Consider the following 27,284-nt stretch of genomic DNA (forward strand, 5'->3'; position numbering starts at 1 on the left):
ACGCGCACCGGTGCCTTATCTGTCCTATTCCCTAGCCAAGTGAAGTGCCTACACCCTTCCTACGCATGTCCACACCTCGAGCACCATGTCCACCAAGAGCATCCGGCAGCGCCAGCCGCCCGCATCAGTCCCTGTCATCGAGAAGCTCAAGGCGCAACGGACCAAGGCTCCCGCAGAGCAAACACTCCCCGACCCCACGCAGCACCCGGCCGGCCAAGTCAAACATGGAGTCTTTGCACAAGCCATGCGCATGTGTCTCTTCGCAGCGTACTTCAACGGCAGCATCATAGCGTTAGTATTGCCCACAGCTAATGCCCCCATAGGCTACTAACGCCCTCTCTCAGCATCGCCATTACGCAATACATCGGCCTCCCGCTGTATTTCTACAGCAAAGACCTCTTCTACGCGTGGATGGCCATGACAAAGCAGCACTTTAGCATCGTCGTCACCACCATGACGTACTGGTGGGCGCCCGTCACGATGCGCGTCAGTGGAGACGAGAGCGTGCGAGGACAAATGAGGAAGAACAAGGACGGAATGATGGAATGCGACTTTCCAGAGAGAATGGTCCTCATCTCGAACCACCAGGTACGCCTTCCCAAGTAACCGCTTATGCGACGCCAAGAGCTGACACCCACTAGATCTACACTGACTGGGTCTACCTCTGGTGGATAGGATACAGCGCTTCCATGCATGGCCACCTCTACATCATCCTCAAGGAGTCGCTCAAATACATCCCCATCCTCGGTTGGGGCATGATGCTATATGGCTTCATCTTCCTCTCACGCAAATGGTCCACGGATAAGGAACGCTTCCAGCATAGGTTGAGGAAGCTGAGCACCAGTCACAGTGGTCCACTATCTGGCTCTAACGGTCTCGATCCAATGTGGTTGCTCATCTTCCCTGAAGGCACAAACCTCAGCAAAAACGGTCGCGCTTCGAGCAACAAGTGGGCGGAGAAGAACCAGATTGAAGATCTGAGACATGCATTGCTGCCGCGAAGCACAGGCTTGTCTTTCTGCTTGCAGGAACTGCAAGGTTCTGTCGATTATCTGTACGACTGCACCATGGCGTACGAAGGTGTCCCGTAAGTCCGATTTGCATAGCGTGAAAAAAATACATTGCTGACTCCCGACAGCGTCGGTCAGTATGGCCAGGACCTCTTCACTCTGTACAGTACCTACTTCGAAGGCCGGCCGCCAAAGTCCGTGAACATGTACTGGCGCCGCTTCGCCATCGCCGATATACCTCTTCATGACGAAAAGATCTTCAGCGACTGGCTCCTTGCCCGGTGGCGCGAGAAGGACGATCTACTTCAGTACTTCGTTGAGAACCAGCGTTTTCCAGCAGACCAAGGCGAAACACCCAGCGTGGATGGTGGAGCCCCGCTAAAAGGTGCTGGCTGGATCGAGACTGACGTCCGGCCGAAGCTTTGGTATGAGTGGATACAAATCTTCGTCCCGACGGCTGCATTGGCGCTGATCGTCAATGTTTTCATGAAAATTACAAACATCGTAATGAAGGTTACAAGGGTGAAGTCATGAAATCAATGGCTATCGTAGAGGGTCATGTTTTGCTGCATCGCAGTTTCTAGAGTGTGGACTTTTGTGTTATGTAGACCGGCTTGATACCCTATATTCATATCTTCTCTCTTCCTTTGCGCTCTACCCTCAAACAAGAGTATATCGCGTAGTGCCCACGTAGTCCTTCTGGGGCCCTTTAACATCATAGCGTACCTCCCACCAAATGTCTTGTGCGCCCCCTGTAACAAGACCCTCGCCAAACCTCCAACTCGCCGTATACAGGTCCTTGGCACAGAGATGTGTTTCCTTATTCTTCGCCTTCATTTCACGCCCATCAGCCTCAAGGTCACCCATCTCTACAAATAACCCGCCAATTCCTTCACCACCCTTTCCAACACCATCTTCAATCTCCGCTCGTGGCATCTTTTCGTCGTTGAAGAAGCGGACTGCGATGTATTCTCCCCTAGCATCATCATCATTAGGTTTGAGTTGATAAACGTATTTCCTCCGCGCAGTGAACTTCAGTCCCGTGTCGGTGATGAAGTCACCTTGTTCGGCGTAAAGAAGCGTTGGTCGAGAGTTATCCGGTAGGTTGCAGGGCGTGAATGTCGCTATGCCTGCCACGGTGCCAGAAGGATGTGTGGGTAATGAGGAGCGCAGCGTGCGTTGAAAATTCCATGATGTGTTTGCCGAGTTACGTAGGCTCTCGAAGATGTTTTTGGCTATTGAAGACGAGCTTTGTTGTGGCTTTTCGTTTCGAGATTCCTCTCCTGTTTGTAAATCTTCTGGTTCTTGTGGTAATTGCCTCGTTTCTCTGATTGGTATTGATGTAGTAAAGCTACCATTACCTATGCCATGATTCTTGGTCTGCGAGTAGGCCTTTGGATCTTGGCTTTCTTGTAGAACAGCATTGACACTTTGGAGTGTAGTACGACTCGGGTTCAGCGCCGGGTTGCTTGTCGTTATCCAGCTCAGTCTTTGCTTGATAAAGACTTTTCCGATATCCTTTGCTTCTCTTGACTTGCTTGTATCTATATTTCCGTCTTCATCGGTGTAAAGACATAACACGGCCAGAGCTGTACCAACAGAAAGATCTTTGCCTGTTGGACAGCATACAAGGATGTTTCCGGTCGTCGGTGTTTCAAATGATGAGAAAAATTGTAGAAGCTGAGGCAGCTGAGTACGCAGATCACGCGATCCTAGTTTGCCTACTTGACATTTGAGATGTAGATAGCGCTTGACTCCAGCTTCCTTGAGCCTTGAGGTGGCGAACGGCTCCGGTGTGCAGCTTACCACCATTTCGAAGCCAGCAATGTTCATCTGATCACTAGCTGAGATGTGCAGTTTCGATGTCGGCTTGATCAAACTTGCGACTGCACTGCTACCCCCCTCTTCTTTGAGTAGTCTTTCAATCAGGGTAGGCATGTCTTCCTCACTCGTTTTCATCAAAACATCTTTATGCTTCCAGAATAGTGTCGGAGTCAGCCCGTGCGACCATGCTTCGTGGTCATCAGCGGCACCCTGGATATACCCGCTCTCTGATGCCTCGGCACCGCGCACACGTCGTGAAGCTGTGCAGAGCACGATGGGATGAAAGTCCGGAAAAGAAGGGGCTGAGTCCGGAAGAGATGATAGCTGTGTCGCCCAGATCGGCCTCAGTGGTTTCTGTAGCTTACTGCGAAGTTCCGAGATGTTTGGCTTGCAGATTTCCTTTTCTCGCTATCAACTGATATCCTCAAGAATTTCAAAACAATATACGCACCATAAATTGTCGCACGAACCCATCTATCTTCGTCTCCATCTGCGCATGCTCACTTTCGCTCACCGCTTGCGGCGGAGAAAACAATTTCACTTCTCCTTTTTCTTCTCTGCCAAAAACAGCCCTGTTGATGACACAGCACCATATGGGGATCGTTTTGCTCAACGCGTCTGGCATACTTTTCCCCCTTCTCGTACTATCTACAACCACCGCACCCCCATAGCTCTTTATGACATCTAACAACTGCAAGTTCAGTCTTCTCAGACTGAAGCTCCATTCACCCATATGGCCGTCCGTGCTTTTGAAATAGACAGATCCGGATTTCTGAAAGGGCGGAATATACCAACTGCCACACCGCTCATTTGCCACTAGAGGCAGATCATAGGCGGATCCGACAGATGTGATGAATTCGCTGTCTGAGACGATGGAGGCGAGGCGGTTTTGCGTTGATAGTGTTGAGCGGCGTAGAGAAGAGAGGGTACTGGAGAGGTTTGGTGTGTTGGAGAGATGCGGAAATATGATATCGGCTTCTTTCAAAGGCTGCGACATCTTAGTTGTTGGATGTATCAATTTTCCAAGCCAAAACTTGACAATGTTTGTACCAGTACAAGTCAACTGGCTGCCCCCATCTAAATACCCCGCATCGTGATTTATTTCGAAAAGAAAGAAGCCCTGGCAAAGCTGAGATGACAAGGACTTGAGGAGAAGTGGGTAGCGAGGTCCTGGAATCAAGGAATTTTGTTCGAACTACCGTTCAGCAGTTGGGTTGGGAGGCAGATCTGCCCAGGAGAAGGAATCAGATGGCCAGGCGCTAATCTATAAAAGGTTAGTTCCAAAATAACTCGACGCGAAATTGGAAGGTTGCCCAGTGCCGTGTAGAATGCTAATTTATTCGTCTATAAGCCTCGCATAATCGCTAGAACAACAAATCCGCCATCTAGTCCTGTTTAACGAGCGAGACATCCGCTATCTATTTTACAGAACCCTCGTGTTCTCTGCTCTTCGCCAGAGGAAGATACTCAGACTTGCTGCTTCGTCCGACATCCCGCTTGCAGCTGCGATGGTGGTCATCTGGCAGGTTATAGAACTCTCATTCTCCCTCGCTGCAGCTACAATCACTGCGCTCAAGCGATTCACGGAATCTCTCAGCACCGGGTTCGGTCATGGTGAGCATATGTGCGTACACGGGTCGTCTCAAGGATACAAGTTGTCAGCCCGAAGTGCTACATCGAGAAACACGTTGGAATCACGGAATAAGCTACCTCGCTCAAATGCGCACGACATCTCTATCGACACAGTCTCGTCCCAGGAAGGATCCAGTCTTGAACAACATGTGACGCGAATGAAGCTTAGGCCTGAAGCACTTCAGAACACAGCTGTAGTCTCCTCGTCTCCAAAAAAAAAAAAAAAAAAAAGCCATTCCCAGCAGGAATAGAAATATGCCAGAATCAGAGAACAACATTATTTGTCGAGAAGTACAGTACTCCGTTCATTATGACTAGGGAACCGCGTGGCATCAGCGATAGTGGATAAAACACCCACGCACGTGTTCAGAGTGCCTGGCCACCGAAAAGAGCACTTCCGAAGCGCCTTTTTCCAGTTGACACAGCTTCTTTCTCATGGCGCTGAGAAGGTTTTCGACAACCCTTGCTTCCACAGCTCTAGGTGCTTGTTGCATCTTAGCTGGTTGCCCAGCTCGTTCCTCACTAGGCTAGACTCCAGCTCACCGTCCAGCCTTTGCTACTTTTTCTTGGACTGTGCACCATTCAAGGACTTTGTCAATCCTCCTTCACACTGCAACTCGCCAAGCATCAATCTGCCTACAAGCTCGATGACCTCTTTCCTCTGCTGTTGCCGAAGCAGCATGTGATATACTGGAGGATGGTTTGCAAGATGTGCCCTGGCCTGCGGGGTGTATCGTGTTGAAAAAACCGGTTCATGGCTCTCGTCTGATATTCCAGATCACAAGGGATGATTGTGATCCGTCTTGACTGATCAGACGATTGACCAGCATTGAGCGATACTTGGGGGAGGTTATTGCTACCAGAAGTAGAAAACCAGAGCGTACGACAACATTCCTCTGGCTGTAAAGTCCGTGCTATGACATTGGTTTGTCTTTGTCAACACAGGTAACAGTAGGACGGACGAAAGAGAGCTATAGACGGGTTTTAGGTAAGAGCAGATAATATACATAACTAATACTGTTGTGCTGCCCGTAACCGGTGCCGTTTACCGACATGTAGGTACCTGTCCTTCTGAGAGCACGTGATCGATCACAAACTCTGGTAACATCAATATAGAACGAATATGGATATATGCTTGATGCCCAGACGCAGAGCCACAGGGGTCTTCAAAGGTCATTTCAAGATTTTGTTGGATTGCAGCAGGACTGTTAGGGTCGGTTAGGGAAGCCACCGTAGAAGTCTCCTCTGGCCTACTTACGATGCACATGTTTATTAGAGACTCTCCATCATCTCAAGGTTTTCAGACGTCCACACAAGCTCAGAAATTCTCCTCAAGCGCGAGGCTTGCGAGGCAATGGCGCAGAGCTTCATATTGGCACTACGACGAAATTGGAATAGGCAAGCTTTTAGCGTATCTTAGCTCTAATTATCCGACCACTCCGGCATCCACGAATATAAACTACCTCACTTTCCTCAACCACTCACATTTTACCCTTCGAGTGCTACTGCCACCGCCCTGCAACATTTCCAAATCTTTCGATGCCTTCGATGTTTCGAATGTTCTTTCTCTCACACACGCCCGTCCATGGTAGTGGAAGTAATGTACCGAGAAGTGTGCCGTCGAGTTCGAACATAGACTGCAGTGATACTGTGCCTTCCCAAGACTTCTCAGCTAACCGAATTTGAGTCCTTCTCCACACCGCGGGTAGCGCTAGGCGTCATGCGCAGTCCTCTCATGCGATTGTGTGCTGGCATTCATCCAGTGCGACAAGAGATCGGTGAGGATACGTGGTGCTGTCGACACGAAAAGCCTCTTACACAATGGTACAATGCGCCTTCGTGCGGCTCTCCATGTCGCGGCATCCTGCCGTATTCCCATCTATTCTAACTAGGCAGCCGCTCGTGTCCGGAAGCTCTCTCGGTCCCCGCTTTCTAGAATCTTACCATAGGTGCTCATCCTGTATCACACGACTTTAGTTCAGGCATATTGAATCAGTAACGAGACTTGGCTATATTGATGACCAGGTCCCTCGTTCGCCCCAGCATTTGATTCGAAGTGTATCAGGATAAATGCAAGATCAAGGAACCTCCAAGTTTGACCCTCATCAATCTCGACTGTCATGTGTACATTCTAGTCATTCGAGAAGGTCTTTCGCCACGGTTCTCCGGGTCGCCTTCGTGGACCTGCTTGTGTTACACCATAGGCCTCTGATGTCTAATCAACAGTTGATGCAACTATATTGGACGCGCTGATTCGCGTCCTTTTGACTCCAATCATGTCAGTCACTGCTGTAGTAATGAGGAACATCGCCCGTATCAATCGCACAATGCAGTCAATTTACCTCTCGATGGATCGAATAGCTCGCAGATGCATTGTTCGGTCCGATGTTATCTCCCTCTGAGTTCTCACCTGTGGAAACTGCAACACCTGAAAAGCGGCCACAGGATATGATCACAACTCCTAAACAAATTACACGTTCGCGAGCTCTAATCGCCAATTATGATCACCCGTAGCAGGACCGGAAGTCAAGCGCGAAGACCGCGGGGTAGGAGACCCGATGACTGGCCACCCCCGCGACCCTATGGTGTGTCATGTAAACGTTCATCTATTTACCCTGTGGATTTGACCCAAGCAACCGGAAACGTAACAAAGGCCATTACAGGCAACGCGTAAAGAATGTTGTCGTTGAAGATCCCGGAATGAGTACCGAAAGAGTCGCACACGATACAACCTCAGTGATGGCGTATTGCGAGACGACAATGCCTTTTCAGCGCAAAGCCAGCTTCATGAAAGTCTTTAATACATAGATCGAAGCCGCTCAAAGATGTTCTCTCTCGCCTCCCACTTGACTAATATCACTTGACTGGAAGTTTACTATAGTACCATGCTGCCGCTGATAATCCTTCATCTAAGCCTCATATCTCAAGCGCCGATCGCACGGACCTAAGCCAAAGACTAACCTCCGCGTTCCACGGGCCTACTTCCTGATGAACAGGTATTCGAGTGCTGAGTTGGCACGCTACTAGCAGCATACCACCCGAGGGCGATATAAGAAGCTCTCGATATCCCCAAGACTTCCAGCATCGACACATCCAGGTACCCAAGCAATTACTTCAAGACGTCAACATGAAGGGTCTCTTTTCTTTCGCTGTGGCTTCGGTCATCACCGGCGCTTTTGCGCTTCCTTCTCCTACTGAGAAAGGCCCTATCACTGCTCGCCAGGCCGCAGCATGTGCCACTCCCGTCACCCTGTCCGGAAACCCTTTTGCATCCCGTTCGATCTACGCCAACAAGTTCTACTCCTCCGAGGTTGTATCTGCGGCTGCTCAGATGACCGATACTGCCTTGGCATCTGCTGCTCTGAAGGTCGCTGACGTTGGAACGTTCCTGTGGATGTGAGTTTGTCAGCTCTTTCTTTGCATAATTTCAAACTAACGAATGTTTAGTGACACCCGTGACAAGATCTCCATAGTTGAGGACGGCATCAAAGACGTTCCTTGCGGCGAGATTGCTGCGCTCGTCATCTACGATCTGCCCGGTCGTGATTGCGCAGCCAAGGCCTCCAACGGTGAACTTGCCGTAGGCGAGATCGACATCTACAAGACGGAATACATTGACCGTAAGTCTTTCTGTTCGACCGAACGTGGTCCATACTGACGAAATGTTAGCCATCGTTGCCATCTTCAAGAAGTACCCCAACACTGCCATCGCTCTCGTCGTCGAGCCCGATTCCCTGCCCAACCTGGTCACCAACTCCAACCTCCAGACCTGCAAGGACTCTGCCTCTGGCTACCGTGAGGGCGTCGCATATGCCCTGAAGCAACTCAACTTGCCAAACGTCGCCATGTACATCGATGCTGGTCACGGAGGCTGGCTCGGCTGGAATGACAACCTGAGTAAGCATGCTCCCATCACCTCCGAACGGCCAACTCTTTACTAACAATGTTCAACAGAGCCCGGAGCCAAGGAACTCGCCACCGTCTACAAGAACGCCGGTAGCCCCAAGTCCGTCCGCGGTGTCGCCACCAACGTCGCCGGCTGGAACGCCTGGGATCTTTCCCCAGGAGAGTTCTCCAAGGCCACCGACGCCCAATGGAACAAAGCACAGAACGAGAAGAAGTACATCGAGCTCTTCTCCCCTGAGCTCAAGTCCGCAGGCATGCCAGGTCAAGCCATCGTCGACACAGGCCGCAACGGTGTCACTGGTCTGCGCGAGGAGTGGGGCAATTGGTGCAACGTTAACGGTGCTGGATTTGGTGTTCGTCCCACAAGCAACACGGGATCCAGCCTTGTCGATTCGTTCGTGTGGGTCAAGCCTGGTGGCGAAAGTGACGGTACTAGTGACAGCTCAGCGACTAGGTACGATTCTTTCTGCGGCAAATCAGACAGCTTCAAGCCGAGTCCCGAGGCGGGTCAATGGAACCAGGCATACTTCGAGATGCTCGTCAAGAACGCTAAACCAGCTTTGTAGAATCGTGGCTTTTCTAAGGTCTCATTGACAGAATCCATGGCATAAAGGAGGAAAGAGATGATGTCTACCGAGGGTAAGTCATGTTGTATATAGATCGATCATTCAGTGGAAGGGAAACTCGCAAAGCAAAATTATCATTTGAGAACTTCACTTCAACTGTCTATATATTAGCATAGTCCCAAAAAACTAAATCGAACCCCTGTTTGATCAGCACCGTCCTTTTTGTCTTTGAATGTCAGTCTGTGAAGCAAAAACAAGCCGGTCTAACACTCTGCTATAGTCCGGTTTTGGTAGCGTGGTGTCAGAGTTAACGTGATATCATTCCACCGCCCTCTCAATGTGCCAGTGTTTGCCTAGTAAGATGAGGTTTACCTAAAGGAGTGCGCCAAGTTGATTTTTCCCTTTGCCAACCCATATGTACGTCCCAAAACTCCGCGTGCGCGCTGACGAAACAAAGCTATGCTCGCTCGCTCGCTCAGATCCCAAAAGAAAACGCCTTGGTTTCGCCTCAAGATGCATCACAATCCAAGCCGGTCCTGTATAACGCTAGAGTCAAGCCGCGAGGCTCTTCGTGTAGTGTAGCGTGTGCTGTCCGTTCATGTTAATTCATCTCGATTCTAACATCAATGTCACCGTCCTGTGAACTCAATGTTCCTTCGGTTGACGAGCTCTGTCGGCTGAGCGACAGCTCCAGATCCCGTCTTAGGCATGAAACAGACTGATCGTCGGAGTCGTCCTAAGACATCCGCCTCCTCCTGAAAGGTTCTTCCTCCTCCTCTTCCTCCTTTTCTTCGTTGACCTGCAATGTCAACCATGCAGCAACTAGGGCACAGACACCACCAAATCGCAGCACCCATGCCACACTTGTATCGCCTGCTGTCCCTCTGGGCTTTTGTAGAAGCTTGAACATAATGGCGCTCACAAGTGTGGCGATGACCTGCGGTGCTGCGATGGCGACGTTGTGAATTCCCAGAACGACACCGGCAGAATCGGCGCCTGAACCGTCATCCTCGCCCTCGGCGATGAGCTGTGATTCGCGGTCACGAGGCTTGATGATACCACGGCGGATGGCATCTCTCTTGGAGATCTCGGAAGAAATGATGGCAAACGGCGCCCAGTTGGTGACACACCAAGGAATGCCAATAGCACCGACAAGGACAGTCGCTCCCCACGTGCTACGAACGAAGAAGGTAAGGGCCATAAGTACAGTGAAGAGGATATGCGATATGAACCAAGATCGACGAAGGGTAAGCGACTTAACCTGCAACATCTCCATTGACCTAGATATCTTGTCCATGGTTGTGTTCGAGTCCCTCTTGGGGGCGGGCCCCAGGGCAAAGTAGCCGGAGCCACCCATAGAGTGTGGTGTCGTCGGTGTCATAGGCGTTGCCGGTGTTATCGGGCGGTCGGGTTCTGGGGCTTGGAACGTTGGAGGAATGACGAATGGCAGGAAGACGGAGGCGAAGAATGTGGTGATGGCAAAAATCAGCAGGGCTCTGGTGCCAATTCTCGTACCATTCTCCAGAATCTCATCAATTTTAGCATCCGGTAGATGGGGGTTCTCCTCAAAGTAGGGATCGGCATAAATCTCGCCAACGTAGGTGGTAATGTAGAAGAGGAACGGGAACCATCCAATCCAAGCGAAGAATTGAACGGCACAGACCTTCTTGATCTGGGGAGGCAGTTTCTTGACTGAGCGCGCGAGACCCTTGAAGAAAGCGATGACACCGTCCTTCTGCTCCGCTGGTGCAGTGTCGAATTGAGGATCGCGTTCCGAGCAGGTTGAGCAACTGATGCCGACCGTGAGGATCATAACAAAGGAGGCGATAGCGCACAGGACCTTGAACTGTGTGCCACCGAGCCATGGAAGGTAGTCTGGTAGGTTGATATAACCCGCCAGGTAGCCCAAAATATTGCCAATACCAGCGGAGCGCATGAGCCATGCATTGGCAGACTCTTGTTGATGAGTGGGTGCTACATCGACAATGTATGCTCGTACACCGGCTTGGATGACGTTGATAGCGAAATCCAGCACGTATACGAACAAGACGGCGAACAGCATTATGCATGTCTTGACACCATTTGACTCTGGGTCAGCACCGAAGAGGCCCAGAAAACCACCGATGATTTCCCTTGCCCAAGCGAGGACCATGAGGGACACGATGGTTGCAGCGGCACCGCCGATGATGAAAGGCCTCCGCTTTCCCCAGCGCAGACGGCAGTTGTCACTCTTGAGACCGACATAGGGTTGCACGAGCACACCGGAGAGCGGGCCGGCAATCCACACGAGGGCAAGCATCGACTTGCTCAAACCGAGTGAGAGTAGGTACGGCTGTATACACGGTTAGCATATTTCGCACATGAAAACAAGCTGCGGTGGTCCGACGGATCATGCATGCATGGCTCACACAACCTCAGTGACAGTACGCCCAAGGGTCCTCATGGGCCGGATCTACATGCAGGGTCCATGTCGTCCTCGAGAAGATTCGCTTCGAGAAAAAGCACTTACGGATCCATTGGAAGTCTCTACGGACCATCCTATTTGCAGGCCCAGGCCACCAAAGGTGAGCAAGAACAGGAACCAACTGCTCTTGGTCTCCTCGACCTGTTGTTCGCCCAGCCAGTCGTCGTCGTCGTCGTCAGGCGACAAGGCCTCCTTAAGGAGCGGATCGACTTCGGAAGACATTCTCTGGGGGATAATGGTGGGCGAGTTCTCGTGGATGAATTCTACGTGGGTGTGGCCCTCAGTGTCTGGCCGTCCGCCCATGAGCGAGTCGCGGCCAAAGGAAACGAGCTTGGGTCGTGGTCGCGGGCGAGTTGAAGTGTCGAGTTTAGAGGGGGGAGAGGAAAGAGGTGACGACGAGGGCGAGTCCCCGCCGTCGGGCCGTGAAGACGACATGCTGGCACAGGTGGCAGTCGCGACGGGCGTGGTGCTTGCTGTGGGCTGGGGGTGCGACGTGGTCCAGCCCTGGTGGCTTACGGGCTCGCTGTAAGGGCCGGTGAGACTGTGATTGGCAGGAGTAACGGTGGGTAACTGTGAGATGCAGAGGTGGAGAGATGTGGTGAGAGGCAGGGCTACCAACAAAAGTCAAGTGGCGCGGCGGGACTTAATCCATGCTCTTTGGCCGTGGAAGAGCCGCTAGTCGAACGGCTGGTGCTTGGGGCGGCGATCGATCTCGAATCTCGACCAGAGTTCACAATCGGGGCGGGTGCTACTACTTCAAAGGCAGGAGGGAGGGGGCAAGGCGACGGCAGGTATAACAACGGCCGGGGAGTCACGATTGAGCAAGAGGCGGTGTAGGTCATGCGTCTGCCAGCCGTCCTCGGAGAGGCTTGGTGAAGGGTCTAGCAGGTCTTGCAGGTGATTCTAGGTAGATGTCATGCAGGCGTCTTAGCCAGTGTGCGTGCCATGACGTCGTCGCATCAGCGGTTCGGGACCCTTGTCCATGGCGCTAGGCCGCAAGCTGATTGGCGCTCGCTGGAACGCCATGCCGAGACATGGAGACAGCTCGACGGGGTGCAAAGGCAGCGACGCGTCTGTCAGGAGCCCCGACAAGTGAATACCCTTCACGTTGGCACGTCGCCAGCCTCGCATCGCATCGCATCGCACCGCACCGCCCTGCCGCCGCTGCGTCCCACGCTGCCAGTCCGCCGCCGCCGTGACCGGAGCACCCCGACCGACGACTCGTCGCGCAACGTTGCCTCAGGTTGCTCCGTCCGTCCCATCCAGGCAGCCCAGGTGGCATCCCAGCATCCTATCCTCCTCCTCCTCCTCCTCCTCCACCACCACCAAACAGCCACCCGCCCACACGTCCAGCGACATCGCACTCGATCCCGCTGTTGATGACAGCCCGGCCTTGAGTCCACCATGGCGTCAGTAATGGGGTGGTGGGCAGTCGGCCAGCTACTCAGTATGCGCCCTCGAAGCTTCCAGAAATGCCCCCCGTCCACGTACTGACTGTTGGCCGCAGAGCGCGATGCATCCGACGCAGACCCGGACGGTCAGTTCCCCGCTCCACCACACACTCGGCGATCCCATCTCTAATGCGCCCCAACAGACGAGCCAGAGGCGGGCCAGAAGGAGATATTCACATCATGGGCCCTGTCCATTCTGATCATCCTCCTTATAATAGCCCTCTTCACCAGCTATATCCTACACACGCGCAAGATCCAGGCGGTCCATGAGACGGTCCTCTCCATTTTTGCCGGTACGTTATTTTGTGCCCACACCACCCTCGACGCCTGCTTGGGCCTATGCGCAAGCTTGGCATCCGTTGAGACAAGTTCGGCGTAGTGCGCATGGGCAAGGCCACAAAATCCGATCACTTGCAGCCTGAAGCCCATCACCCGACTAATTGTGGGGTAATCTGCACATATCCACCCTGCCATGTCGCCTAGTCCATCTCGTAATGTGATCGCGCTATGATCCTCGCTAACGCCCTTCAGGAATGGTCGTTGGCCTGCTGCTGCGCCTGACAGCAGTCAGTTCCGTGCGAGATGTCGTCAGTTTCGACTATCAGATGTTTTTCAACTTACTGCTGCCTCCCATTATCCTCTCAGCTGGCTACGAACTGCATCAAGGCAATTTTTTCCGACACATTGGAACTATCCTCACCTTTGCCTTCGCTGGCTCCTTCATCTCCGCCGTAGTCCTCGGCGTTATTCTGTTCCTGTGGACTAGAATACCTCTCGATGGCTTCAAAATCAACTTTGTTGAGGCCATGTCCGTTGGCGCCACGCTTTCGGCCACCGACCCCGTAACCATTCTCGCCATCTTCGACACTTACAAGGTAGAACCAAAGCTATATACGCTGATCTTCGGCGAGTCTATTCTCAACGATGCCATCGCCATCGTCGTCTTCGAGACAGCCCAGAAATACAAAGACGGTGCCGAACACCTCGGCATCGGTAGCCTCTTTGAAGCCATAGGTATCTTTATGGGCGTCTTCTTTGGAAGTCTGTTTATTGGTGTCATGGTCGGCATTGGCGTATCTCTGATGCTCAAGTTCACCTATGTTAGGCGATTCCCCAAGACTGAGAGTTGTCTCATCATCCTTACCGCGTACTTGACTTACTTTCTGTCCAACGCCATCCACATGTCTGGTCGGTACTACCCTGCAGTCAGTACGGCCATCAGCTAACCATCCTACAGGCATCGTTTCTCTTCTGTTTTGTGGAATCTGCTTGAAGCATTATGCCTACCACAATATGTCAAGACGAACACAATTAACCACCAAGTTCGTCTTTCAGGTTACCTCGCAGATCTCGGAGAACTTCATCTTCATTTATCTGGGCTTGTCTCTGTTCACTGACGACAAGCTCGACTACAAGCCACTTTTTATTCTCATCACCGTCTTTGGCATTTGCGCCGCTCGTTGGTGTGCAGTATTTCCACTTTCAAGGCTTATCAACTCCGTCACAAGATATCGCCAGCGCCGTCGTGGTGACGAGCTCGTAGAGGAGATTCCTTATTCCCACCAGGTTATGATCTATTGGGCAGGTCTACGTGGTGCTGTAGGTGTTGCACTTGCCGCAGGGCTCACAGGTAACAACGGCGATACTCTGCGAGCCACAGTTCTCGTTGTAGTCGTCTTGACTGTCATCATCTTTGGAGGCACCACTGCGCGTATGCTAGAAATCCTGGGCATCCGCACTGGTGTAGTTGAAGAGATTGACAGTGATGACGAGTTCGATATCGAGGTCGTTAATGGCGGCACTTACACACGCAAACAGGGCCAAGCTTATGGAAACACTCCACGCCTGAACCAAAATGGTTTTTCACTCAATAATGTCAACGGGCCAGACGCTACCTACTCAAGTGGATCAGCTAGTCGGAGCAGCCCACCAACACGACCTAACGGCGCTATGCGACGTAATTCGAGCCATCCACGTGCCAAAGACGGCGCAGACCAAAACCTACTCAGCCCCGCTGATAGTGGTTCGGCTGACGAGGATGACATCGATCTTGACCTTCCTCCTAGCGCACGACGCTCGCCCAACCGCGGTCCGTCACCATTACTGAGCGACCCATCTCCGTACCCGACGTCAGGCATAAGGCCGGTCGGTGCTGCAGAGGGCTCGAGTAGGGTCGCAACTGCCACAGGCGCAGTGAAGCAGCTGTTCAACGAGATCAGTCACGATCCCGCCAACGCTTTCAAGCAGATTGACGACGGCTTCCTCAAGCCGCATCTGCTGCTCGACCAAGGCAAAGGCCCAGGTCCGAGTAATGTTTGATTGTACTAGTAGACGGATGGGAAAGAAGCATTCATGGCGTTTGACTCGTCTTTGGAAATACTGGCTAGCGACTTTGTTCGCCTGGTGCATAGCGTAGTATGGCATGAGTCATGATGAAAAGCGGTCACCGCTATTTCATCTCTCAGACTCATACATTCCATTACATGTAGACTGCAAGTTCAATCCGATGCGTATTTCAATCTGACAGGGCGGGCACTCCAGAGATGCAAAGCTGAAATTGGAATCACATAGTACAACATTCTACACTCAAGCAGCAGTATCGAATCATGACACCAACGGCATTCACTATAGTAAAGGAAATTGGGAATCAAAGTAATACCTAATAGAGGCCTGATTTCATCAAACCAACACGAAAGAATAAGAAAACAACGCAATTGTCCTCGTGCTCCTTTGCCTGTTTTCCCCAACCGCCCAGTCGTCTCTCTATGGGCTATCAATGGACTCTATCTTGCACAGAAGTTGCTCGTCCTCAGAATCCTCCCATGACCCCGACGTATCGTGACTGACTTCAGAACCATGACTGGCCTAAGGTCCGGGATATCTGTCGAATCTCCAGATACGCGCACGCATGTCACCACTGCCGGTAGCGAAAACGCCTCCTGTGGGGCTAGGGGCTACAGAGATGACTGGAGGAACTTTGTTAGCGACTTGTGCAAGCCTTGAAGCTATCTCAAACGTACCTGAGTTCTTGTGTCCTTGCAACATGAGTTGCGCGACACCAGTGTGAGGGTCCCAGAACTGGACACCACGGTCTTTGGAACCACTCAGCACCCAGTCACCATGTGGGGTAAGCGCAACACTGAGCACAAAGTCCTTGTGACCCTCAAAAGTGCGGATGCACTTGCCGCTCGGCTGGTGCCCGCCTGGGACAAAGCGGTTGTTGGTTGACAACTCCCACATCTTGATTGTCTTGTCCAGACTGCCACTGACAAGACGGTTTCCGGAAGGAGCGAAAGCCACACTGTAGACACTGTCCTTGTGGCCGTGCTCGCCTTCGAGGCGCACAACAAGCTGTCCAGTCTGAATGTCCCACACGCGGACGCTCTTGTCGAGCGATCCGGCTGCAACGTAGAGGTTGTCTGGAGAGATCGCCACAGTGGTGACACCGTCCTCAATGGAGAAGTTGGAGACTTGCATGTTGGACTCAAGATCCCAAAGACGGACACTCCTATCACCACTACCAGATGCAATGATTTTGCCGTTCCTGGCAAAGTCCAGCGAGTAGATGTCCTGCTCGTGTCCAGTGAATTGGTGCTTAATGGTGCGGCTAGCGATGTCCCAAACCTAGCTAGGCGTTAGCTATTTTCGAATTTATTACGTGTCGAGATGACTTACCCTGATGACCTTGTCCTCAGCACCGGTTGCGAGGTATTGCCCGTTGGGGCTGAAGCAAACACTCCTGATGTACAAATCACCATCCTCGGGAAGGCTTCCGTCCTGAAGATGCGCGACAGGGTTACCAGTCTCGACATCGAAAATCTGGGCCGAGCGGTTACAACCAGTCGCAACCCACCTACCATCCAAACTGAAGCGTACACAGCAAACCACGCTCTGATGTGGCAAGTTATGGATCAAGTCGACATCAAGCACGCGCCTGGAGCGAGGGTTGAAGACAGCAAACCAATCGCTGCCCTCCTTCTTCAGGTTCTCTGGCAACTGCTCGATATCTAGGTCAGCCAAGACGTTGCTCTGGCTGAGAGGAATGTGGTTGGGCGCCATCAAAGCATTCGGCTGCTGATGATGGTTGGGGGGAGGAGTTGGTCGCGGGACTTGAGGCGATCCGGGATACGGAGCAGGATTGTTCTGCTGAGGAGTCGCGGGGTTGGGAGGGCCGTTGGGAGGACCGCGAGCAGGACCTGGACGCTTAGCACCAGGGGAGGCAGTGGGCTGTGGAGGCTGACCATAACCTGCGACGTATTAGCCAAGACCAAGTTGATGGTAGGGACTTGTTGAAACTCACCATTTACAGATGGACCCTGCTGGTAGCCGCCAAAGTGCTGTGGTGGGCCAGGAGCAGGGTTGAGTCCGGGCGGGCCTTGGGGACCTCCCAATTGCGGCGGCATGCCATGGCCCTGGGGCGGCTCCTGTGGGGGAGGTGCCAGTCCCGGGCCACCTTGGGCAGCACTGCCTGCCATTATGCCGCCGAACAAGTTACTAGGTCCATGGCCAATCTGAGGTGGCTGAGGCTGCGAGGGGCCGTGGTGCTGCGAGCTCTGGCTGGGGCCGCCGCGAGCTTCAAGTTCGCGCTCGAGCTGGGCGATGCGCTCCTCGTATCTACAGTGCAAGTCAGCATCCAAGGTACTGCAGCAGTGTTCCTGAGCGGTGAGTAAAGATGGGCTCACTTTGCTTTCATCTGGTTGTGTGATTGTTCGAGCGAGTAGACCTTGCCGCGGATCAACTCAATCTCCTGAATGTGGCGGGAAACTGGGAGAAGCAGTCAGCAGCTGTTCATGGGAAGATATCGAGCTTTTCGCAATGAGATACAGTCAAGGACATGCGCAGAAAGTTTGCTCCGGAGATGGTTCCGCGTCGAAATACGGCTGCCTCAATGCGCGGCTGAATAGCATGGAGGAGACTCACTTTGGCCTTCGGCATCGATGCTACGCTGCGACTCGGTTTCAAACTCGGTCTTGATGTTGTCGAGCAGCTGATTGAGGCGTTGGGCTGGCTCGTTGCCTTGGGGGCCTCCCATGACACGGGGAGGGTAGTGGTTCATGCTGGAAGTTGACGCGCGCGCGTGGAGGATGGTGCGAGGATGAGCTGTCGATGTGCTTCGCGTCGTGCGCTATTCAGACGCGAACAGCAGGGCGCGGTATGCGACGGGGTCGTGTAGATGCCTGGTGGTCGCAAGGCTGTTGTCGCACAGCTAAGACAAGCTATCTAAACTGGTACACGTTGACGGGGCCGGCCCTTTGGTGGGCGCGACGGGTATCGGATGGATGGATGGTGAATGAAGCCAGATAGGGATGCAGACGAGTGCAGTTGGTGTGGTGGCTGTGAGATCGCTGAGGTTTGAGCGCAAGATGGGTGGGTCTGTGGTTGGTGCTTTTGCTTGGCTTGCACGGAGGAAGCAGCGTTTCAAATCCGGCAGGCGGGAAACATCAGCATCTGGAGTTTGCGCCGAGCTGCTCTTCAGCCACGACAACATCTCGCACCACTGGCGCTATTGGGACATGCGCCCGCGGTACTCTCCCTCCCCGCATCCGGCTCCTCTCATCCCAAGGCCTCGCCTGCATCTCCTCTCCCATTCGTGTCGGGCGCTCCGCTCCACCCCATCATGACGGACCCTTGCTGGCACTAACGCTGCCGTTCCCGCCACGCTAGAGGGCATTTGGCCAAGTTGCATATCACACGTGTTTGTCCTGTTTTGGCACAATGGGCTTTCTTGCCTTACATCAGCACCCCAGTTGTATGTCGACTTAAACGACGTTGTTCCACAGCAACTTGCCACCCCCACGATATCTTCTAGCCAGTTGCCCATTTGCTGCAATCCCAAGCGTCTTTGGAAGATCGACTGTGCATATATAGTTCAATGTGTCATGGCGGCCCAGATTATGCAAATTGTTGGAGCCCGGAGCTAGTCCATGCTTTCTACCTTGCATGAGACCTTATATCCGTAGCACCACCCTTCACATCGAACAACGCTGTCTCCCGTTTCCACTCCATCTGCGGTGCTAGTTCACGTGTAATCACGATGGTTACACGACGCGTTTGGCGGCTGAATCCTACCTAGGCAAACCGATGGCACGCGGCCCCTCGAGCGCCCCGTGCTGCCGGCTGATTCGCCCAAGACAGCCACGGAAAACTCGTTCATGTCAAAGGACGCACTCTTCCACTGCATCGAGACCAACGAATCCCGCAACATGGTCGTCTTCGCCGTTGTGCCGTGACGAGCTGACAAGCGTGTAATCGTCGCTCTTTCCTATTCGTAGTCACACGTGAAAGTGCCTAGCGTTGTCGCGTAGGCTTGGAAGCCATCTCGGAATGCTCACCTCACCAGATCTCGGCCCGCAGTAAGGGCTATCGTCGCGTCACCCCATCCCCCCGTGTCTATCTTTTTGCCTGCTGGTCGCCACGGTGAATGCACCCTGTGATCTACATCTTTCCATTCACCGTTTTCCAACAGCCGACGTTGCGTATCCTCTTCAATGCGTGATCCCACGGCCCGTGCCGGCCTGTGGTCTACTGGCTACCAGCAATCGCCACTGCTTCCTGGTGTGATATTCATGCTGCACTTAGCATGCTCGCAATCGCCGTGGCCGCTTCAGTGTCCGTGGCAGTCACAGGCTACTGCCCAGACTCACCATAAAAGCGCTACACTCGCCTGTGGTTTTGTTCCAGTACAGAACATTCTTCGCTGTCATCGAAGATTGCTATTATTTGCTACTTGTTATCAATCGACTAATCGCTACATCAGACTTTCGACTTCATTTTCTTACAGAACCAACTCCAACACTAGTGTTCACCATGTCGCTCCAACGTGACGATACTACCGAGCAGCGGCCCACACATATGCACCGACGTCACTCGTCGACTTACGAGCGACGTCAGCTCAGCATCACCTCATTCAAATCATCTGATGCACTCCACAAACTCAAGGAACAAAAGGGAACTCTTGCGGCTGCTGTCGAGGTCAGTACCACTAAATTTACATCCTCAAGATTTTCTGCTAACATGTGGATTTGGCAGCCTCTCTATGCAGGCCTTGCTGTCGCTCAATCGGACGATGGAGACTTGCGTTATTGCATCGCTTTGCATGATGGAACCTACACCATCAACTGCGAAAGCCAATCCCTAGAGCCGCCTAGGACTGTAGGTGACGGCAACTCATCGAACGAATCATCCCGCGTTGGATCAGGAGTCTCTACACCAATGTCTGTTGGGGACGTTTCTGAAGCTCTAGCCAAAGCCTTCATCGAATTCCTTAGCAATTATCGGGAGAATAATCTGTCCAAGCCTATGGGTGCTACTCTGACGACCCATCTCGCGAGCCTAAGCCCGCATCTTGCTGTACGCCTATGGACCGAACTAGACATCATCCCATTCATCTTCCCTGCCGATGCGAAGGACAAAGACGAGATATCAATCCCTCCTGATCAGGAAGCCGAGCATATGGCCAGGAAGACAGTAAAGCAATTCAACGTAAAGGGCGAATTACCTGTTCAGATGGGCCATCGCCGCCAGGTCTTGGTTGATCTTGACAGTCGAGTGCACATAGCCGAGCGCGAAAGTTACGACTCTACTGTTAGGGCAGATACTACAGGGGCTGCAACTATGCACTACGCCAACTCGCTAAAGCATAGAAGGATCAAGATCGCATTTTTCAACAGCACAGCACAGGGTGGAGGTGTTGCTCTTATGAGACATGCTTTGATGAGATATCTGAGTCTTCTTGGCATAGACTGCAGATGGTACGTTCCATACGGAAAGACGGATATCTTCAGGATTACCAAGGACAATCACAACATCCTCCAAGGTGTCGCAACGGCCGGTGAGCGTCTTACCGACGACAAGATCGCCGAGCTCGATGCTTGGGTAGTTGAGGAGGCTGAGAAGTGTCACTGGGTTGAATTTGGTGGCCCTCTTGCGGCTCGTGAGAAGGGCGGCGCCGATGTGATTATTGTTGATGATCCTCAAATGCCGAGTCTTGTCAAGATTGCCAAGGAGAAAGATTCCAGGTCAGTATACCTAATTTGCGGCCAAACCTTTGTCATTTCTTCTGTGTGCTGACTCAGTTTTCTAGCCGTCCGGTCATCTTCCGCAGTCATATCCAGGTTCGAGCTGACCTGGCTGATCAGGAAGGTACCCCTACATCCGAGGTGTGGAATTGGATTTGGAACCATGTCAAAGACTGTGACGTCTTTGTTAGCCACCCTGTTCGAGCTTTTGTACCCAAGACAGTTACACCTGAAAAAGTTGGTTACCTGCCTGCGACTACAGATTGGCTAGACGGCCTGAATAAGCACATGCACCCCTGGGATGAGCAGTACTACCTTCATGAGCTCAAGGTTCAGTGCTTTGCGGCCGGCATGCGTCAACTGGCTCATCCGGACCGCAAGTACATTGTTCAGATCGCTCGCTTCGATCCGGCGAAGGGCATACCAGATGTTCTCGCGTCATACGCCAGGTTACGCAAGAATTACATGAAAGACACGCCTCTTGCAGATATTCCGCAGCTCGTGATAGCTGGACATGGTGCAGTTGATGATCCCGATGCTACCAGAATCTTCAAGGAAACCGAGACTGCTCTCAACGGAGACTACAATGAGTTCAAGGATGATGTCATCATCATGCGCATCGGCCCATCAGATCAAATGCTTAACGCACTCATGTCCTGTGCCCACGTCGCCCTTCAGCTCTCCACTCGTGAAGGCTTCGAAGTCAAGGTCAGCGAAGCGCTCCACAAAGGTACTCCCATAATCGCAACTCTCGCTGGTGGTATCCCTCTGCAAGTTCAAGATGGAAAATCTGGCTTCCTAGTTAAGCCTGGTGATCACGACGCTGTTGCGAAGCACTTGTACGATCTGTTCACCGATTCGGAACTCCACTCAACCATGTCAGAGTACGCGAGTAACCACGTTAGCGATGAAGTCAGTACTGTGGGTAACGCGCTGGCATGGCTTTATCTGGCGGATGAGCTCTCCAAAGGTGAGCATGTCGCTCCTAATGGCCAGTGGATCAACGATATGGCGAGGCAGAAGGCAGGTATCCCATATCGAAAGGACGAGGATATTCTGATTCGCGATGTGAACTTGACTGGTAATTGAAAATGAATGCCTTTGAGCTCTGTTAGATACCACTGCATGATCATGAGGGGGACGAAGGTAGTTTCCCTCGTTTGATGACAACACACATACTACTATTCTATCTTGCAGAAACATCAATGTGCTGACTTTACTCGCGTTTGGTACTAGCTTCTGGAAGATTTTCGGAGTCTCGTTCTGGTTCATACGTCCGTTTTATGCTGTTCTAGTCCAGTCTTTTGTGCTCCATTCTCATGTCTCTATCATACATAGTCTTTGAAACCATGTTTTGCCATGACCTCTCATGTTGCCCTCCTCCAATGCCAAGTCTTACGCGCAGTATGATAGGAATTCCACAGTTTCTTTGTATATTCGTTCCACTCAGAATTGCTCAGATCCTGGGTTTCGAAGTGGTGACTGACGAATCTATTGACAGTGTACCGCTTCGTTCGGCGACATCAAACTCTCTCATTCTCGTGGTTGTCTCGGTCATCTCACAAACCGTGCAGTGCAGATCAATCGGGAAATCGAGAAAGTGCAATGGTTGTAGAGATAACACGAAGGCAGAGAGCGAGGATATTCGAGATAAATGAATACGACTGGGAGATTCATATGCTGCAAGCCTAATCCTGAAGAATCGTTGACAGGCTAGTGATTTGATGGGGGGAGGACATATATAAACCAGTAATTTCTGTCCAACGACTTGCTGCGGCGCAGGAGTGGGAAACACAAGGCAAAGCTATTCCTGCTAAAGACGTCCATCATTTACTCATCAATTTTCACTACCCGGATATCTTCCACGTTTATGCGAAGGGCGAACAATCTCTTCATATGACCCGGAGCAGTCTTGTGTGTTTCTCATATGAAAACAACGACATGTTCATATCCTCACCACTTTCCTTCAATGCACCCTGGCAGCCACTAACAACTCGGCCAGATCGACCTCAGATATCAGCGACAAAGTGGAAGCCACCCCACTTGTCGCGAAACAACATGCCGCCTCCCTTCCCATCGCGTCCTTGGGGAACCCGCTTCTCAAGCATCCAGTCGCCTTCCTTGCTGGCATCATACCTCTCAATAGGTCCGATCTCCCGATAGTCTGCATCAACACCATCCGCCGCACGTACACTGTCGTGTTGAAATCTAACATACTCGCTGAAGCGACTGTATCCCACACCATCACTGCTGTCGCGAACGGTCAGACGCTGATTAGAATCTAGCATGAAGCGCGCTGCAAGGGGTGATTCAATGGAACAGCTGCGTGGAGTAGTACCGCAGCCAGAAGGGAATCCAAGGCGCGCCTCGATGGAACTGGATTGACTACGAGGTGTGGAAGTCGTCGCCATGCTTGCGCTACCACGGTTGCTGGACAAAAGAAATATACGAGTACCACTTTCGCGCATAAAAGCTAGCGTCTCTTCATCGAGACTATCTGGCCGAGGAGGACGAACAGGTGGCGGGCCGGGGCGCATCTCGAAAGGTACCGTGATAGGGTTCTCTAGGATAGGAGAACTGCAGAGCTGTGCCATAAGTCGAGGGCGCGAGATGGAGATAGTGTGGCCTTGAGCCTTGGTAAGAGATATGCGCGACCCACGAGCTGCGGCTGAAGGTGTAAGAATAGGACGACGTGACTTGGAAAGTGACACGCCTTTCGGAACCTGTGGAATTGGCGGGGGCGGTGTTGACTGCGTAGAGCCGCTGTCCTTACTGCCTCCGAATAGGCGCGAGCCTAGGATCTAAGTCAATGTTGAGCCGACATGTGTACAAATAGTGAGTAACATGCCTTTGGCCTTCAGCAATGCGAAGCTGGGGCGAGACTTAGGTCGATGCAAGTTAAGACCACCATTGGTATGTTTGTGCTCTGACATAGCCGAAGAGTTGCGCGAAACTGGTAGAGGTGCATTTGTGTTTTCCTCGTCGTCATCTTCAAATTCGGGCAAGTTCTCAAAGCTATCGCCAAGTTCTGTCGGGGTTACACGGTCGGAGACCAGTGCAAACAGTGTCGACGATGAAGATTTGGAAGACAGAATGGGCATTGGCGTATCCGGCTTGTCGTTTCTGCGCCGGAAGAACCGCGATGCTACGAGTTTGAATTAGTTACATGCCCGCGCCTACATGCAAACGAATACCCACACTTGTTCTTCATACCAGCATCTTGGATCCCAGCGTCGAAGTCGGCATCTGAGCTATCGGTAATGGCGGTCTTCTCATCACGACTTGGGCTATCTCGAAAGAAGTGCGAGGCTGTATGCCCATTAGCACTGATCGTTTGCAGTCGGTATGCGAGAGCGGGAGACGCAATCGGTCAGATACCGTGCAGAAAGTGTCACGACAGCTCACCTTTGCTCCGAAGACTCTTCATCCTGATCGGTTGCGATGACAGTTATAAGAAGTGGGGGTTGAATCAGTACGTCGGATTAGCTAAGTAATACAAATATCGCTCAGTTGCGCGTGTTCAGCACCGAAACGAGTGGGTGGTGATGCGAGGAATTGTGGATGGAAAAGGGCGCGATGACGATAGTAGAGTGAGCATATACCGTTTGGAAGATTTCACGGTGAGGCACATCGCGCTCAGCTCCAAGCTAGGACGGGTCTGTGGTACCAGTGACGTCGAATAGTGAAAGTGAGAGCCCAGTCAAGCTCCTACTACAGTAAGCCAGCTGAAGAGGAAATAAGAACACGAGAATTCAGAGAAGATTGAAATGCAACTGACAGGCTTCGGACCGACAACGTTGACCTCGCCCATCGACTGATCGGCTTTATTGTGTCCTACTCTTGCCCATGTCATCTGTCGTTCTGGCTACGGAGCTTGCACGATGAAAACGAGATACTATGAACTAAAGAGAAGGGCATGTCATGTATCAACATCTCACCGTCATGAAAATGTGCAGAACAAAAACCATGTTTGGACATGAAAACCCTGTGCCTCCCAAGAGAAGCACCAGAGCCGAGCATCATGCCCTTATATTTTTTTTTCTTGATTTTTACTTATGGTTTGTGGTTGTGTAGTCATAGTACTCGAGTTGAGTCGTGCCTGGATCCAGATTGTGGACAGCAGAACATTGTCGGAGGAAGCTGACTCCTCACAGCCCGTCGAGACAACCTCAAAAAGTGCCTAGGCACCGTAACATGAAACGTGATGCCAGAGAACGCCTAGTGTCCAAATCTTGGAATCCCATGTCCATGCACTCATTCATGAACAGTGACGAAAGAAACGCTTGCGCTGGGCAAAAGAACCTGAGACGACGTACCCGTCAATGCTCACTACAACCATGGAAACAGGCGACAACAAGTCGCTCGTAACGCCGTGAACTCCAAATGAAATGACAGTACAATCATGCGCCATGAACATGAAACAAATAGAAATCCCATATGAACAAATGAAGGTAACGGACGAAATATATGTCCGAATATGAGAAATTTCGTGAAGACGACAGGCTACCTGACGCTGGACTCGCCAGCCGGATTGAGATTAAGCAGACGTTTAAGATCCTGCTCCAAGGACAACGTATCGGAAGGGGTAGAGGTTTTCATTGGTGAAGCGGTAGCGGCAGGTGCTGATGTCTTGCGTTGTTTGGCTGCGACCGAGGAAGGGACAAAGGACATCATGCTTGTAAGAGGCTTCGCGGCAGACGCTGGAGGGCCGTTGGCGGCAGTTTTGCCAGGTCCAGGCATGTTGCCTCTCGTCTGATTGAAATCTGGGCGAGGTTGGTGTGGCTGTCGACCCGGGGTCCTCCTGCGGTTATTAGGGCTCTGCTGATAGTGTTGCACAAAAGGTGCTGATGAACGAGGCGCATTCGGGTGGCCTCCATTGCCGTTTCCTAGTTGGATTCGAGAGAAAGCGTTGGGATCCATCATTTGAGCTGGAGGAACAGAAGGAAAACCCTGGAAATCGCCTTGTCCAACCATAGGAGACTCAGCCGAGATCTCAGTGCGAAGACCAGAGTTGCGTTTCTTTGCTAAATCGCCCTTTGCTGCTTTGAATAGTGGGGAGAGGTTTCGGTTGCCATAGAAAAAGTCAGAGTCTTGGTTGGTTGGCTGTGTCTGCGGTGTGGTGGGCCCTGATGCATTTTGGGCAGGATGCTGGCCTCCATGGAAAGGTGACGGTGTTTGGCTTGAAAAGCCTTGCGGTCCTTGAGGATCTGGACGAGGCGGTGTTGCAGAAGGTTTTTTCTGCGACATTGAAAGTCGATTGAATAGGTCTTGCATAACGTCATTGCCATTGCCCTGTTGTTGCATGTCCTTTAATTGTGGGACCTGGTTGGGATCTGTAACGGAGCGGTGGGAGGCTGGTGATGCCACGGGGGGAGGAGACATGTGCGCGTGCTTGCTTTCACCATCAAGCTCTATGGGGAAAACGCCGTTCATGGAATGGTAAGAATCATGCTTCAAGTGCTGCGGTTTGGCTGCATCCACTGAGTTGAAAGCTCCGTACGATAATGGGCGTCCATGGTTGCCTTTGGCTCTCTCCGCTGCATCGGCCTTGAAAAGCAGATCCAACGGGGACTGTTCATCACGAGGGGGAACGGCCACCGGGGCACGAGAAGGAGAAGCAGAAGGACTTGGAGAAGCAGAATCAGAAATATCTTCGGGCGGAGGTGTTGGAGGACCAGCACGCGTCTTGGCCGGCACAGAACGAGAAAGAAACTTGGGTATAGGCAGAGCAGAAGGCGCAGGAGAGGCATGAAAAGTAGGTCCAGCGTAGGCAGCCTGGACCTTGGCCGGAGTAGCAGACGGGTTGATAGGAACGGGCTCTGATTCTGGAGGAGAGAAGACATGGTCGATGGACGGGTGAGACTGGTTGGACTTTCTCATGTTGCGCGGGCCTGAGGGTAGCTGCGCGTCCTCACCCGAGTAAGCCGCGCCTTCCGCGTGGGCAAGTTCAGCGGGCATCTTGCTCGGGGAGGCTCCTGCTCCATTGTGGTGATTCTGGTTATAGCCATTGTGTGCGCGGTTGCCTCGCGGTTTCCGTTGCGACTGTCGGCCCTGGTTGGTGTGCGGTGCGTGAGCTGGGCTCTGCGGCTTGCCCCGGGGAGCGCGTGGAGAGGCAGTAGTCTGTGCCGTCGACATGTGAGGCGCAGGCTGTAGTGTATTGCTATGGGGTGAGTGCAAGTTATCTGGAGGGGCGCAGGCGGACGCTCTTGGTTCGTGATATGCAAGTGGGTTGGAAGGTGGGCGATGACGCGGTCTGTGTCTTTGTCTGTGTCTGATAAGGTAGGATTGGGTAAGGGTTAGATGTTGAAGTGGTCATATCCAGATTCGCGGGGTATGGATAGGCACGCGCCGTCGGGTGAATTAGGGCGAAGAGTGAGGGTGTCGTGAGCAGAATCGGTCGCATCGACGGTGAA

At 52.3% G+C, this 27,284-nt stretch overlaps 10 protein-coding genes across 10 annotated transcripts; 5 read left to right on the plus strand and 5 right to left on the minus strand.

Moving 5' to 3' along the window:
• Positions 1-85: 85 nt before the first annotated feature.
• Positions 86-1,544, plus strand: GT037_007649 (acyltransferase-domain-containing protein; the record flags this gene model as incomplete). Its single annotated transcript, XM_038932696.1, has 4 exons — positions 86-291; positions 345-588; positions 642-1,087; positions 1,139-1,544. The coding sequence occupies 4 exons, from the start codon at positions 86-88 to the stop codon at positions 1,542-1,544; spliced, it is 1,302 nt and encodes a 433-aa protein (XP_038784197.1).
• A 126-nt stretch (positions 1,545-1,670) lies between these two features.
• Positions 1,671-3,831, minus strand: GT037_007650 (trna a64-2-o-ribosylphosphate transferase; the record flags this gene model as incomplete). Its single annotated transcript, XM_038932697.1, has 2 exons — positions 1,671-3,233; positions 3,286-3,831. The coding sequence occupies 2 exons, from the start codon at positions 3,829-3,831 to the stop codon at positions 1,671-1,673; spliced, it is 2,109 nt and encodes a 702-aa protein (XP_038784198.1).
• A 409-nt stretch (positions 3,832-4,240) lies between these two features.
• GT037_007651 (uncharacterized protein) lies at positions 4,241-4,717 on the plus strand (the record flags this gene model as incomplete). Its single annotated transcript, XM_038932698.1, has 1 exon — positions 4,241-4,717. A coding segment is annotated over one exon (477 nt), but the record flags the coding sequence as incomplete, so codon positions are not given.
• A 2,876-nt stretch (positions 4,718-7,593) lies between these two features.
• GT037_007652 (glycoside hydrolase family 6 protein) lies at positions 7,594-8,938 on the plus strand (the record flags this gene model as incomplete). The annotated part of the gene is made up of 4 exons (XM_038932699.1): positions 7,594-7,862; positions 7,914-8,086; positions 8,136-8,363; positions 8,421-8,938. 4 exons carry the CDS (start codon positions 7,594-7,596, stop codon positions 8,936-8,938), a joined length of 1,188 nt encoding a protein of 395 aa, XP_038784200.1.
• Positions 8,939-9,674: 736 nt separating this feature from the next.
• Positions 9,675-11,837, minus strand: GT037_007653 (sucrose transport protein; the record flags this gene model as incomplete). Its single annotated transcript, XM_038932700.1, has 2 exons — positions 9,675-11,270; positions 11,448-11,837. 2 exons carry the CDS (start codon positions 11,835-11,837, stop codon positions 9,675-9,677), a joined length of 1,986 nt encoding a protein of 661 aa, XP_038784201.1.
• Positions 11,838-12,806: 969 nt separating this feature from the next.
• Positions 12,807-15,172, plus strand: GT037_007654 (sodium hydrogen exchanger; the record flags this gene model as incomplete). Its single annotated transcript, XM_038932701.1, has 5 exons — positions 12,807-12,849; positions 12,910-12,939; positions 12,997-13,146; positions 13,385-14,041; positions 14,091-15,172. The coding sequence occupies 5 exons, from the start codon at positions 12,807-12,809 to the stop codon at positions 15,170-15,172; spliced, it is 1,962 nt and encodes a 653-aa protein (XP_038784202.1).
• A 546-nt stretch (positions 15,173-15,718) lies between these two features.
• On the minus strand, positions 15,719-17,909 carry GT037_007655 (uncharacterized protein; the record flags this gene model as incomplete). Its single annotated transcript, XM_038932702.1, has 6 exons — positions 15,719-15,819; positions 15,874-16,477; positions 16,529-17,100; positions 17,154-17,467; positions 17,536-17,617; positions 17,774-17,909. 6 exons carry the CDS (start codon positions 17,907-17,909, stop codon positions 15,719-15,721), a joined length of 1,809 nt encoding a protein of 602 aa, XP_038784203.1.
• Positions 17,910-19,660: 1,751 nt separating this feature from the next.
• On the plus strand, positions 19,661-21,960 carry GT037_007656 (glycosyltransferase family 4 protein; the record flags this gene model as incomplete). The annotated part of the gene is made up of 3 exons (XM_038932703.1): positions 19,661-19,825; positions 19,883-20,871; positions 20,937-21,960. The coding sequence occupies 3 exons, from the start codon at positions 19,661-19,663 to the stop codon at positions 21,958-21,960; spliced, it is 2,178 nt and encodes a 725-aa protein (XP_038784204.1).
• Positions 21,961-22,880: 920 nt separating this feature from the next.
• On the minus strand, positions 22,881-24,298 carry GT037_007657 (uncharacterized protein; the record flags this gene model as incomplete). The annotated part of the gene is made up of 4 exons (XM_038932704.1): positions 22,881-23,665; positions 23,702-24,016; positions 24,070-24,180; positions 24,277-24,298. The coding sequence occupies 4 exons, from the start codon at positions 24,296-24,298 to the stop codon at positions 22,881-22,883; spliced, it is 1,233 nt and encodes a 410-aa protein (XP_038784205.1).
• A 1,076-nt stretch (positions 24,299-25,374) lies between these two features.
• On the minus strand, positions 25,375-27,187 carry GT037_007658 (uncharacterized protein; the record flags this gene model as incomplete). The annotated part of the gene is made up of 2 exons (XM_038932705.1): positions 25,375-27,018; positions 27,074-27,187. 2 exons carry the CDS (start codon positions 27,185-27,187, stop codon positions 25,375-25,377), a joined length of 1,758 nt encoding a protein of 585 aa, XP_038784206.1.
• Between the last annotated feature and the right edge of the window lie 97 nt (positions 27,188-27,284).

The sequence above is a fragment of the Alternaria burnsii genome (assembly GCF_013036055.1).
Source record: "Alternaria burnsii strain CBS107.38 chromosome Unknown 693, whole genome shotgun sequence".
In the NCBI taxonomy this organism is placed as follows: Eukaryota; Fungi; Ascomycota; class Dothideomycetes; order Pleosporales; family Pleosporaceae; genus Alternaria; species Alternaria burnsii.